Here is a 14,886-nt window from a genome sequence, read left to right on the forward strand (position 1 = left end):
GGGAGTAAACGCATTGCCCAACCTGCAGCCTGGGCAAGCTCGACGACCCATCTGGTGCTTCCCGCCGTAAATATATCCTATCGTCTTGTGATCAGTGTATATGGTGAAATGCAATCCAAATAAGTAGAAATAAAAACTTTCGATCGCCCATACAACGGCTAGGGCTTCGCGCTGTGTTTGTGGGTAAGTTCTTTCTGCAGTCGTTAAACCCTTAGAAGCGAAACTTACTATTCGAGGCCTGTTGTCTTCATCTTTTTGAACCAACACTGCTCCCAAACCGACAGGCGAGGCATCTACATAAAGGTCTGTAGCAGAGTTAAAAATATTCAAATTCATTGAATGAAAATTGATCATAATCAGGCGCATTCATTTTCAATATTCAGTGACGCAGCTGAAAACGTCAAACGAACAAACCACCCATTCATCCATACAAATTTTCATTCGTCTCCGATTATTACACGAAGCGACAGTGCAGCAACAAATCAAACGCATCAAAGTAGGCCCTGGCACAATGTAAACGATGATGATTGTTGTATCATATGCTTTATCGGCATTTGAAAACATTTTCCTAGATAATTAGTGTAATGAATATTTTGTACGATATTCAACTGAATGAATAAGATGGATAGTTGAATGAATATTTTTTTTATTCACCACGAGTCGCAACAGGTTCATTTTCAGCCGTCAAAAAAGAGCTTCGATTATTTTTAACTCTGGTCTGTAGTACCAGACGGATCAAAAAAACCTAGTTTTGTACATTATTCGTCAATTCGTCTCCCAACAAGTTGAACGCATTGTCTTGTTCTTCTCCGAATGAATTAGTTTCCCCACGGATAAACTTGCGCAGTGGCTCCGTTTTCGTTGAAAGACGAGGAATGAAATGACCAACGAAGTTTATTAATCCTAGGAAGCTTCGAACTTCCTCTTTTGTCTCAGATTCTCTACAGTTTGTTATAGCCGAGATCTTATTATCCACAGGACTAATGCCTGTTGCACAAACTTTGAACCCAAGTATATCTAGTTCCAGTGGCGGATCCAGGGGGAGGGTCTTGGGGGTCCGGACCCCCTCCGAAAATTTTCAACTTGTTGAGAAATTTTGAATAAGTTTCAATTTTATATTAGTTTCAATCTTAAAATCATTTCAAACCACATTTGACCACAAAAACTGATTTTTACTAAATGAGGCCTTTGCGCATAACGTATTGTACAATGTTCATTCCAAAATTAAAATTTCGGACCCCTCCCGAAATTTTGTTCTGGATCCGCTCCTGTCTAGTTCATTCACACGATAGATTCAATTGCTCTCGTTCAACTTAGCGTTGTTCTTTTTCAGAACCGCAAGAACCTCGTTTAAACGTTCGTCGTGCTGTTTCACAGTCTTTCCTGCCACAACGATATCATCAATACATATAATTACGCCCTCGATACCTGCTAACTTTTCCGTCATAACACGTTGGAAAATTTCTGGGGCGCATGTTATACCGAACATCAATCTCTTGAAACGGATCAATCCTCTTCCGGTCATGAAAGTTGTGATGCTGCGAGACTCTAAGTGTAGCTAAGTGTGATGGAATGCTGATGTTATGCCCAATCTTGAGAAGCATGTTGATCCTCTAAGTTTATGCAAATATGTGTTAATTACCGGCAGCGGATAATGCTCGCGATGGATTGCTTCATTGGGATATTTCATGTTGATGCAAAGGCGAATCTCATTCTTTCCTTTAGGGACCACAACCATAGGAGAAATCCATTCAGGCGAACCTTCCACTTTTTCTATAAACCTCGGTACGTAACAACTCCAAAATTTTCTCATCGACCTTCTGCTCCATTGCCACTGGAATCTTAAGGTGATGATATTCTTCTCGGTTTCACATTTTTGTCAATAGCCAACTTTATTTCAATGTTTGGGAACTTCGGAAATGGTTCCATCTCCGACTCGATGCTGCTGACTTCCTGTCCGACTTTTAACACATGGAGATCCTCCGAAGTTCTTTTACTTAACAATGATTTATTAGCTGCCCTGTATGACAAAAAATTCGGCGTAATTTGTGGGCTTCGACTCATTTACAGAAATCCACGCTTCAAATACTGCCAAAACATGCAGTCTATTTTGACTTGCGTATGCTTTGAAATTTCGATCCTTGTGTATCTTCTTCTTGAAAAGTTTGGCTTTTATTTCGATTAATTTATTCCACACCTCTTCTGTGATAGTGTTGATCGCTGAGCCCGAGTCAATAAGGAAATCAATGGCAAGTTTAGGGATAGTACAGGTAATCAATCCATCGTCAGTTACTGTTCGCCCTGCATCTACCTGTAACGTAATTCAGGGAAACTTGATTCAGCAAGTCATTTAAATAATACGTCATATTGTGCTAAATTCATCAATGGGCACAACAATAGTTTATTTAAGAAAAATCAATTAACTAAGCAAACTTAAGAATAAAAAACTATTTTACCTTCGAAACGTCCTCTTTCATTGATCGACGTGGTAGTTCTTCAATCCAAAGATCTGCATCAGATACAGTGTTTGTTTCTCTGGAAGCAGGCTTCCAAGATTTGCGCTGACCAGTTCTACCGCTTCGACACTGGCGAAATGCCCATTTTGACTACATATGTTACACTTTGTGCCTTGAGCTGGACACTTCGGCGAACCACGAGTGTGATTCCAAGAGCCACATCGGTCGCATTCGAATCGTGTACGGGTAGTTTGTTGTTAATATTGTTGTAGACACGAGACTTCGCTGCTGATCGCCGGGTCCATTCCTGTTTCACAGACGCCACGGTGCCTGTACTGTCGTGCTCTCTAAACAGCGTTGCATTCTCCTTTAGCTTCGTCAGGATTTCTCGATTTATGGCATATGTTGTTAATTCATCCAGATTCATCATATTCTCTAGGCCCTTATCTCGAACCCGTTCGTCTCTAGCTCACATCGTAATCTGCTGGAGGACTTCCTTCTCTTCGCGATCCTTAAAATCGCAACGCGTAGCTTGCGTGCGCAACCTTAATACAAAATGATTGAAAGTTTCATCACCAGACTGTTTCAATGAGCGGAAAACTTCCAACTCCACTCGCTCATTGCGCTTTCCGATGAAAAACTTTGCCAGCCTCTAAACAGCATTGTCATACTCTGGATCCTCCTGGGCCATCAACGGAATCCGTACTGACTCGAAAACGATTTCTTCTGCAACTGGTTTAAAGTTGTAGAAGATGCGCTGCAATTCTCGACCTTCATACGCTAACAACATAAACAGTTTTTCATGCTGAGATTGAACATTCTTCAGTTCAGTAATTAGCTTAAAAGCTCTGTGCCACTCCTCCCACTCTCTGCGTAAATCATGAGCGTCAGTTGCGGCATTGAAGGGTGCTAATGGTCAGCGTTTATTATCCTCCTCGTTCAACTGGAATATGTACAATAGTAAAAAAAGAATATCACCACTATATACTCAATTGCAATCCCAATGCTTTATGCATTGCGTTTAGAAAATCAAATTAACTTCTGTAGTCTGAATGTATCATCAAATTATTTTGCAAATCAGCTTTTTTTCTATGCGCTTCGGTCTTCAGCCGGTCTCGCCACTTCACAAACAACTTCCTCTGAACCTCATCTGTGTGCTGCGGTCCGGGACCAATCTCACTTTTTTCGTGCAACCATGAGCGCTGCAGAAAAAATTTCCGGTCTCGCTAAACATGCGTGCAAACTTTGGGGTTACGTTTTTTTTTTTGGCATCATGGCGCTGCGGTATATTACGGACTCGCCCTTTCCACCATTTCTTTCAATGGTGATTTTCACTGCTTACTCTTCATTTTCTTCTTTCGGCACTACGGTTTCACCGGTCCTGCCGTAACCCTACTTTTCAGTTTGCTAACTGGTCTCGGCAGCGAAACAAAACTTTTTCATGCGAACACAAACCTAAATAAATAAGTTAGGTTTCAGATATATCAGTTACTCACCATCATGTCGTACCGACTGCGCCAATTTGTAGCGTTTCGCCATATACTTAATCACTGCTACAACGTCCGGTTGTTCTGAGCGGTGCGCGCTGCTTTTGCTTCCGATCACTGTCGTTGTCCGTGTCCAAGTGCCGTTCCCTTTCGGTTTTACTTTGTTCGCAACCGTTCTCATACACGGTCAATTTATTTTACTCGAATCGTCGCTACGAATTACTCATTTCGATTATGTACACAATTATAACTCTACAACAAGGAAACCTCGGATTGGTCGTCAAGCAATGGAGAACCTCCGAACAGGAAACGGATGTAACCGGAACGGAGTTGTTAATTGCCAAAAAGTCCTTGGAAAAAGGCAAACTGACACCACCGAAAGTGAGGGAATCTTATGAAGCGAGACAAAAACCACAGAGAACGGAAACCATGTCCCTCTCTACACCGAAAACGCCGTGAACTTCACCAGGTGATGCGAAACCAGGCGGTTCCAAGAAACACAAGGAGACTCCCGGCATAACGGTACGCGTAACGAAGCAGTCTTCAAGGGACGAAATAAAGCTGAAGTACTCATAGTAAAAGCTACCGATGACTCGTACGAGAAAGTAGGAAGCGTGCAATGCGGCTAAACCTGGTACTCAAGGAGTCGAACTCAGACGTTAAGAAAATCAGGCGCACCGGAGAGCTGATCCTGGAATTTAAAAAGGATCCGAAGTCAAACAGCTCTAGCTATAAAAAGCTCACCGATAAAGCTACGGGCGAAGCGGTGGAAGTGAGAGCCTTATGCCCGGAGCTAACCGTCCAATTTAAGGATCTGGAAGAAATATTCTCGGAAGAATTGCATAGAGAAGCTCTAAAAGAACAGTGCGAGTTTGGGGAATCCGGTGTCGAGGCAGCAAACATGGAGCTTAAAACCGGGAAGATCAAAATTGGCTGCTCGGCGTGTCTACTGAGTGTCTCTCAATGACGGCGAGAAGCTGCAGTGGACCTGACCGAAGCAAATTATGCAGACTGCCGACAAGTCTGGTATGTGTAAACGAAGAAGGTAACAACCACGTTACAGGAGGTCCACGATGTCCGGCCTTCAAACAGACGACTGCAACAAAGTCACAGTGGAGTTGACGCAAAGCAACCTCACCCACTGCGACATAGGACAACACTTGCTGCGGCAATCTTTAGCGGATTCGAAATGCGATGTAGTTATCATTTTGGAGCGGGTGTCCCGGCCAATGATGGAAACTGAATATCAGATAACGCAAAATTAGCGGCGATTTGGATGATGGGAAGATATCCATTTCATAAAGTGGTATATCGTGTAGATGAAGGAAAATTTCTTTCGCAAGCCCATCTGGGCCCGGAGGTTACCTTGATCAGAGTCGAAAAATGTTTTTTTCGTTTACCGAAATCTGACGAAAATGACGAGCGAGCGATGCTACTTTCTAAACCACCAGAACATTACGAAACTGAAAATGAGACAACGGCCTACGACAAAGCATGCGAGTAAATTCAATTTCATTATTTCCTCCATACATTCGTTTTCGCTTCGAAATTGAGAACGACATTAGTCTCTTCGATATTGCACATAGCGCTGGCCAAACGAATAGAAACTAGTAACGATATTTATTTGTCGTTGTTCTATTTGGGAGCATTACAAGCTAGCGATGATATTGGACGACTGAAGCAATATTGGTGTGCATATTTCCTGTGTTTGCGGCGTTCTGGTTGCGTTTTATGATGCACATTGCTATAATTTCATTTAATGAAAATTAAAATAAAAATCAAAATTACTGATTTGAAATTAAAACGAGATTGAATTTTCGTATTGTCATAGGAAAACGAAAGTCACTACTTCTGCTACTCGCTTCCATAGAATCGAAAGAAGAAGGGGCGTTGATTTTATTGTTTTGCTTTGTGTGAATTTAGTAACGAAGGAGGCAACGAAAAGACGAAGATGAATTCAGTGAATTTCATCGTTCATTGAATGGGTATGAGAATTTTAGGCCCTGACCTTGATGCACTTGGTTTGATTGCTGAAAATATCTCTGCGGTAGTAATCTCGCTCATCATTGCTTCGTTATGGGGATCACCTTGTTGCACGAAACACTCATTCAGAGGGCACTTCTACTTCCCCTGTGCTCTCAGTGTAAATATTGGATGTCTCGTTATTCTACAAACCGAAGTCTGGAGAAACACTTTATCTAAAATTTAGAGCATCGTGACTTCCAACCTACTCACACGTATTCTTGTCGATGATGAAACTGACTCCGCCCCAACTACGAACCGTTTTAGATGGCTCCTCGAATAGCGGCAAACACCTCTTTATCACCAGCAGGAAACAATCACTTATCATCTTACGTGATTCCACCACTGGTCATTCTTGACGAAAAGCCCTTAACGTTACGCAACAACTGAAAAACTTCACACGTTTATTCAAACCTTTTTTTTCAAAGATGGGTTCGCGAATACCTACAAACAATTTTTCATCAAAAGGAATGAAGTCAACCAGTCAGATCAATTCAAGTTGGTGATATTGCTGTGAACTCGGACCTGCCAGGAAACGTGGTGCCTAAAGGATGAATCCATTAATTCAACAACACGCGCTGGAGGATGAAAAAGTTAAAGACTCAGAAATTTCGTTATGAATTGATACACAATAATAGTTATTTTTTAACATACTTGACAGGAATTTTCACTAAAACTAAAGTTTTTTCATCAATTTTTCACTGCGATATATAATTTAAAACGATCCACAAGTATAAAAAATGCTGTTCCACTGCTACTTTCTTTGACAGTAATGCCCATGGCCTACTACATACCCATTTATTTTCTTTACAGAGAAGCTCTACCGCATTGCTAATCATTTGATTTCGCTTCTATTTCTTTTCGCTCATCCAATCATCATTCATCCTTCCTTCCATTATGTAGATCCCGTGCCCACCCCGGTTCGGCCACGGGGACGCCCGCCCACAACACGCTGAACTCGTCGCATGCCAACACAACCCACGCCCACAACACGCTTACGTCCCACTCGCATACGCTCAATTCGCACGTCAGCCACACGCTCAGCTCGCACGGACAGCCGGATATCCTCAAGAGTACACCGGATCACCAGCGGCGTTGAGAACCGCCGCCGCGAAGGCAGACAACAGCGCGCACAACAATAAAAAAAAACCGGGCGACTAGTTTTCTATTGCTGTAACAATAATTGTTCCGTCACTTTCGAGATATAAACGATATTATTTTTTAATCGTATTGGACTAATTTTATTTTGCATTTACTAAAGGACCGAATAAGTGTTACGAATGCATTTCAAAATCAAATCTTGAGAATCTAGAGTTAGTTTTAATCGATTAAGTTAATAAATATAACCAAATTGTTTAGACCTTAAGTTAACAATTTTTGTTCAATTTGTTTCAATATTTTGATTTTTGTAAATAAAAAAAGTCAAATATCGACACACAGGTCGTACACCGTACTTTAGTGTGAAAATGAGTCATTCAAAACGTAACATTTTCTGCAAACGATTTCATTTAGCATTTTAGGCGTACCAGATTAGTTTGTAGGAGCTCTAACCAAAACTAACGAACATCAACAATCTGTCATTGAGATTAAGGAGAACCTTTCCAGCTAGATAAGCTGAAAAGAATGCATAGTGACGTGTTTGTGTGTAAGTTGGCAGATACTAGCTCGAAGGAGTAGACAATTTGAACTCAAACGGAAATAATTAGGAAACTAATGTGATTTTTTACTCAATCTATAGTAACAAACTGACAGGTCATAGTTATACCACTAACGAACTGGATACGATGGCACACTAGAATAGATAAGAACTAAAACTGAAAAGCGAACAGAAAAATATAACAACACTTAAAATAGGACTTTTGTTTAGTCTACAGACGAATCTAAAACGTAATAACAAAAAAAATGTGTAACCAAATCCGTTTTCTTTTTCTACATTTACAACGTGTAACCGAAATATAATAGAAGAATGCTAACAACCGGGTGAGGAGAGAAGCTGAGTAGTAGGTATTCTTAATTCTGTATAACCGCCTCTAGTGTGTTGATACCAAAATTGATAAGCGGAATAAGTACGCTAACGTATACAAAAAACCGTGTAATCAATAAAACAATACAGTTCGGTAATTATTAAATCAAAGATGAGAAAATAGAAACGGACATTGATGATTGTTAAGCGGCCGTGTTTCAATTAATTTAAAAGAAACTCAAGGAACTAGTCTAATATCACACAAATTTATTATTTAAGCCCCAGATAAGACTCCCTCAGTTCCTTCGGATACAATCCGAAAAACTTAAACCTACTCCCCATCTGATTCTCCTCAGTCAAAATCCGAAATCCATCAGTCAATCGACGTTTCTCCTCCTCACTCTTGGCTCGTTCGAGTAACACCGCCAGCCGATCCTTAGCACCTGCCATCTCCAGAAACGACCGTTGACTGGTTGGTCCAATTGTGAAGACCTGTGACGTCCGTTCGCAAAACTGATTCAGAATTGAAAAATCCACATCCGCAGTTAGATCAGCAGAACCCGGATCGACCAATGGATCGTGTAGTTTGTGACGTTTAAACGCTCGGAATGTGTCACCCTTTTCACCTAGATGGCCATAGTCCACAATCAGCGCTAGTCCACCGTTTGAGTGGAATCGTTCTCCAATCTGTCGAATCAGTGCTTCGGATTCGAACGAAATTTCGACATGTTCTCGACCGTTTGCTATCTCAGGAAGGCTGTTAAGGAACAACCTCAGCATCGGTGTTTCAGCTTTAGATACCACAAATCGAAATTTATCGTTGCTATTAGGATCAATGTCAACCAGAACCTCCTTCCAGCCGTCGCTTTCCTTTTGAAATTTGTGGATTGGTAATGCGTCAAAGAACTCGTGCGCCAAAATGATGGAAAATACTCGCGGAACATCCTCCAAATGGCGATACCAGTACACCTTTGTTCCACTACTGGTAACACCCGATCGATAGAACGGTTCGTCTTTATGATCCGTACAGCCTCGGCACAGGAGGCTGGCTTGAACTTTACTCAAATGTTCACTTATCTCCACGAGATGAACAGATAAACCACCCGTCGCCTTCAGATTGCCAACAACTCTTAAAATATCGCTCATCATTGTTCCTTTACCTGGTCCCAGCTCAACCAGCTGATACGGAACAGGGCTTCCAAATTTGTACCACTCGTTAAGACACCACGCTCCGACCAATTCGCCAAAAATCTGTCCAATCTCCGGAGAGGTAACAAAGTCCCCCTTACTGCCAAGCACATCCTCACTGGTCATGTAGTATCCGGCCGCGGGATTAGTCAGCACTTGCCTCATATAGGATGCAACCGGAATGGGGCCACTCGCCAGGATACGTGATTTCAGCTCTTCTCTAAGTGAGAAATTTTTCGTACTGGTTGATTCCGGTACCTCCAGCTTGCTGGCCGGAGGCAATGGGACCCGTTTCACCGGTTTGTAACTGTAGCTCCGAAACTGTTGAAAGAAAACACCCGCTATTCGTACGTTCATGACGGAATTCTTGATACGAAAGAGTGTATTCACTGCGGAACCGGGCTTTCAACGAGAGCCACTATAGCTTATTTGAAGTATAAAACTGGCAGACTATCAAATAATACATTAATTTATAAATTGTAATTACTGCTAGGACAGTCCTAAAATTACTGCAATCAAAACAAACTGACGGCCAGAATTGTCAAAAACATCTGGGTGCTGTTGCGCGACATGCAACAAACGACATGTTCGAATGCATTGCAACATCTTTGCAGATACAATATTTTAAGGAGGCAGTTCTACAAGATTCGCTTGACGTTTGACTCAACTCGCCTGTGCTAACAACCTAAACAAATGCAATTTGCGAATGCGATTTGAAGGTAATTTCAATACTTAATCAAATTTCACCATTGATTCTTCCTACACAGCAAAAAAATCTTGTGATATCACATCAAAATCGCTGCACATCGCTCTTTAGATAGAGTGGTGTGATATTACACGGGTGAGTACGACGTAAACTAAATGATGTAATAAAAAGGATGTGTTGAAGAATGATGTAATGGCAAATGATGCAACGGCCAATGATGTAATAACGAACGATGCAAAAGGGAACAACGTACACTCAGGTACACAATAATCGCAGAGTAAAATATTGCTCACAAAACACTTGATAAAGTCGTTTGTAATTTTGTGAAATCTCATTATTTTTTGATGAAAATTTTGCGGCTCACAGAAACATATATGTAAACAGTATATGTAAGCCGTGGTTTCAAATGTTGTCATTATATGCGTCATTGAAATCGTTTTTAGTTTATCCATACATGATCTAACCTATTAAATTTGGCACGCATAATAACAACATACTAATAAAAAACTGCAATTTTTTAATCCAATCGTATTAAAATTTGAAAAAGCTACAAATTATATCAAGCGTTTCTGGGGCCAATATTTTATCCGGCGTTAATTTTGCACCTGAGTAAGATAAAGTGAGTCGCTACAAAAAGTATGAAAAGAGATGTGATATGAAAACTTTGGTAGTCAGGTAAATTTTACATTAAAGCAAGCTATATTTTAATAAATTTGGTATGTTCGAACTTATAACTTGTTAGACTATCAGCACCGGGCGTGGGTATAAGCAATTTACTAACCGTCATCATAACACGACACCGCACCGGCGGTTGGTAAACAGGTTGGGAAATGGAAACTTATCGTTTCGGTTTACAGCGAGTGTCTATATTTGGTAACTTCTTCCAACCGACGCCAACGTTGCTATTCGAGTAAAATTATGGATTGAGCTCAATAAATAAAACTATCGGTTGTGAGACAATAAATTATTTGATTGAATTCAATAAAATTTTGTTAAAGTTTACAGAAATTAAAACAATTATTAAAATTAAAAGTTTATTGTAACTTTAATGAAAATATACTTTCAAACTTCGATTCACACCAATTATTTTGTCGTTTGATACAATGAACAGTATTTGTTTGTATTCAATTACCCACAGTTTTTATTATGCTGTATGTTTTCTGCGTGGAAGTAAAAATTAGTGCATCTAAGCAGCTTGGATTGAACTGGAAGATGTAGCATTATGTCAAGCTGGGCATGATGTGTCCCAGGATCCGATTGATAGGATGCTAGCAAGAAGCGGAATTTCATTGGCTTTGAAGCTTGTAAAAGCCCGAAAATTTTTATATGTGGAGGCCAATACGAAAGCTAATGATAGTGTCCAACGAAAATCGAAAATCGCTGCGAACAAATGGTGATGATTGTGGGGACTGTGAAAACTAAGATTCGAGAAGAAAGAAAATGCGTGTATTTTTCTCGCGCCAAGTTTTTAATTCAGGACCAGTAATAAAAAGAAGATCACAACGATAATGGTTTATCACACACTCTGCAGCGCTTAGTTCAAAAACGCTGGATTTAATTGCTAATAGGTACGCATGGCAGGACACAGATCACACCTGTTACATCATCACCATCTCATTTCATCCGGTGGTTCATCATATTTTCGAGGGATAATATTGTGTTGTGGTGTACAGTCGTGATTCGCTGGTTGGACACTTTTTAACTGGACCGCTTTTTAGTTGGACCTCCGCTAGTTGGACCATTGTCCAACTAAAAAGCATCTGAACGTCAAAATCTCGTGCCAAATTTACTTTGATAATCAATCTGACAATATTTAGAGATAAGAACAGATGCATTTACACTGCCAACATCTTCTTTGGAGAGTTTTTGACATTTGTCAGTCGGTCCAACTAGCGAATCAAATTCGTTAGTTGGACAACACTGTGGCCCAACCAGCGAATCACGACTGTATACTACCCAAGATCGCTTATTTGCCCCGTTTTCTATGGGATTTCCTATCTTCATGGAACTGACTTGCGATCATAGGCAGTATAGTGAAATGCATGAACGTGGATGCACTTGGAATTCAATTCACTTAGTCTGTAAATAAGGGGAGGGCGGGAGTAGACGGGGTTGGGTGGTTGTACTTAACTTATAAAAATGATATTTTTAATACATTTTAACATTTCTAATATTGTTCTTAGAAACAGTAACACGAAATGTTAATTAACTTTATAATTTATTGTGGGACAATGAAATTGCTTGTTTCAAGACGTTTATTATAAATTTACTAGAAGTATTCCGCGTCGAACAATGTGGAAATGTCCTATAATTCTATGATAGCCACTTTTGTTACTTCGTTGCAATAGTTTTTGACTTACTCCGACAATTTTATGCAAACTGTGGATACATGGATGAGGATTTGATGACCAATTTGGTAAGCAGCGAAATTTGGCACTACCCCGCAGGACCGTTGTTTGAAAGCAAGATTCCGTGTTATGTCATTTGCCATACTGATAAATTGGAATCAAATTTATAATTTTTGAGCAATAACTCATTATTTGATTCCATCTTTGGAATTATCGTATCGACGACAAAATGTTGAATTCAGTTAATATATATCTGTATTAACTTGCCACAAATTCGTGTGTACCAATTTGCTCCAGGGTACGCACTTAATGTTTATTTCTTGAAATAGATGTAGTTAGTATTTCAGCTCCGGCGATACAACCGATTGTAATTAGAATTAGTTGTGTTATTGGCGCCGGAATACTACACAGTTAAGCTTTTTCGGGAAATCGGCCGGAATACGAATTACGAATACGAATTAGAACCAACCAGAATTTCCGATTGAACCTTACTTTATCCATAGGTGCACGCAAAGTTCATATATCGATTACTGGAAGCCTATTGGCCGATAGTAGCGCCGGCTAGCGGCTACTTGTTGCCAAAGGCCTTGTTTATGTTATAAAGGCTCGCACAGAGTGAACCCAAATCTACACTCAAAAAAAAGTAAACGTTATGCCTATTGATTTTACACATAGATTTTTGCAATTAACGGAGGCATATAGACACTATTTGCTGGCACATAAACCTAATGTGTGTATTTACAAGAAATATTAATCTTACATTCACATTTCATAACTATTGGGCACATAAAACCCCATTCTATAACAATATGCACATATAACTTATGTGTGTTCATACATAGTTTATACAGTTGACACATAGAAGATATGTGTGCACGAGATAACAATAGCATTTCTTCTTCATATGAATTTTAAGCGGTTTGAAGCAAATAGAATTAACGTTTGGATTTTTTTCAGTGTACCTATCGAACAGTCAGATAGCTACCTATCGTGCAAAGTAAACAAATATTCTTCTTTCGGAGAACATGCAAGAAATGTATTAGTTAGTTAATATCATGGCGAAATATTTCAATCGTCGAAACAAGGCACTGTATTCAGTTTATTATGCTTTTTTTGTAACAATGTAAAATAAATTACATGGAATAAAGTGCTATAAGCTACGAAACAGTGGGTTTTCAATTCACTCCATATTATTTTATTGTGTAACTCGGTTGAAGTCACTCAAAATTACAGCAAAAATTATGGGTGCCAGAAAAAAAGAAGATGGCATCATTTTAGGCAGCGTTGCGCATTCCTCTGTACGAGACTCTATAATACCACAGACACTAATTGTTGTTTGCTTAAAAATGATAGTTATATGTTTTACACATACAATCTGAATAGGGATCTTTAGGAGTGTGCGGGTTAAGGCATATTCTGATGCAGATTAGTACCGTGAGTTAATATCTCAGTCCTTTTTCAATTTTTTGGCCCGAAACTATTGAAAAAAACATTTTTTAGTTTGTTTCCTTTTAGGACAATAACACATCCAAACCCATGCGACTTGCACGACTCTATAGGTTGCCTTATCAGATCTACCATAGTTTGCAGATGAAACTTGGGATGGCAGGCTGCTAGCGGATTAAAAAAGTACCAGATCATGCTGTGTGGGGTGCTGCCCCAGTTAACAATGAGGCGAACGAGATATTTGCTACGTCATTCAGTAGGACAACTGTCAGTTTGCCGGTTGAATTTAATTTGGTATTTTTTAAATTTAAAAATCATAAAAGAATAATTAAGGTTTAAGAATGATATGAGTGTACTCGTAAGGACACCCGCTATCAATACATATGAAAAACTAGCACAATTTTTACAAATTAAAGATCCCTATTGGATATCATTTATTAATAGCAAAAGTAAAATTACTTTTGGTATGGGTCAAAATCCACATTGAGGGGAAATTCCGGAGAAACTATTGTTGATTCAGCGCAATTCACAGCAGTCACGAAAGAGTTGACGATACTCCTTTTGTTCACGAGCACCAGATGTGATTGGTGAATATTGGTTTGGAACTTCCTCTCAACGTGAATTTTGATAATTGTCTTTTAAGCACAAATCTCCGATCAACAAGGGGAACGTGCTATTTGAACCAGTCGCTACTGATTCTAGTTCTAGGTTAGTTAGATGAGATATGATTACTATAACAACGTGCTCCGTGTATCAACCTAGGAAAACAACGCATTTTACGCAAGTTAATATTATTATTGAAGCCACACATAAAATACTATCACTTAATTATTTTTGTTTTACTGTATACTGTTCTGCCCAAGTTGTACAGTAATGTTTTCATTTCGAATGGTTACAGTCCAGCGTACCAAGTATTCACGAATAAGCCCACTATTCTGCGATTCAAAATTCCCTTTGAATATACTTAAAACCCAGATATGTTTACCCGGCTATGCTGTCTACAATATGACCACAGCTGATGGACATTTGGGCTACAAAATTTATGTAAAAATCCGTGTAAACGTCTATTACCTGGGGTATGGCAGTATTCTCACATACATTAACGCGCAATTTTTCTCCCATCCGAATATATTTGACTGCAGCGTCTGAAGGACGTACGTCAGATGGCTTCCGTATAATTTGGTAAAACCCAACTTTCTCTGGCTTTTCAATATAGTATTAGCTCCTCTTCAAAGGCTTCGAAATACATAAAAACGAAAGCGTATTCGAA

General features: G+C 39.6%; 2 protein-coding genes and 1 long non-coding RNA gene across 14 annotated transcripts in view; 1 reads left to right on the plus strand and 2 right to left on the minus strand.

Annotated features, from left to right (window-relative positions):
- LOC131685888 (uncharacterized protein CG43867) overlaps positions 1-8,135 on the plus strand; it is a 1,093,825-nt gene extending 1,085,690 nt beyond the window's left edge. For all 11 annotated transcript variants that reach the window (XM_058969895.1, XM_058969900.1, XM_058969902.1 and 8 more), the window contains one exon: positions 6,869-8,135. In XM_058969895.1, the coding sequence (XP_058825878.1) occupies positions 6,869-7,064 (196 nt within the window). In that variant the 3' untranslated portion in view covers positions 7,065-8,135. The remainder of the gene's footprint in view (positions 1-6,868) is intronic.
- Positions 5,863-6,870, minus strand: LOC131685891 (uncharacterized). 2 transcript variants are annotated; one of them, XR_009304887.1, is made up of 3 exons: positions 6,620-6,870; positions 6,414-6,543; positions 5,863-6,351 (listed from the first exon to the last, which is right to left on the minus strand). It is a non-coding gene; the product is annotated as an uncharacterized LOC131685891 (long non-coding RNA). The 2 variants fall into 2 exon arrangements; XR_009304886.1 differs by having other exon boundaries at positions 6,410-6,543.
- Positions 8,136-8,175: 40 nt separating the features above from the next.
- On the minus strand, positions 8,176-9,620 carry LOC131685890 (protein arginine methyltransferase NDUFAF7 homolog, mitochondrial). The gene has a single exon (XM_058969908.1). It carries the CDS (start codon positions 9,471-9,473, stop codon positions 8,199-8,201), a length of 1,275 nt encoding a protein of 424 aa, XP_058825891.1. The 5' UTR covers positions 9,474-9,620; the 3' UTR covers positions 8,176-8,198.
- Between the last annotated feature and the right edge of the window lie 5,266 nt (positions 9,621-14,886).

This window comes from Topomyia yanbarensis, chromosome 2 (genome assembly GCF_030247195.1).
Source record: "Topomyia yanbarensis strain Yona2022 chromosome 2, ASM3024719v1, whole genome shotgun sequence".
NCBI classification, from domain to species: domain Eukaryota; kingdom Metazoa; phylum Arthropoda; class Insecta; order Diptera; family Culicidae; genus Topomyia; species Topomyia yanbarensis.

Coding starts and splice junctions, on each gene's coding strand:
- LOC131685890 (XM_058969908.1), bottom strand. CDS start 9,473: ATGAACGTACGAATAGCGGGTGTTTTCTTTCAACAGTTTCGGAGCTAC.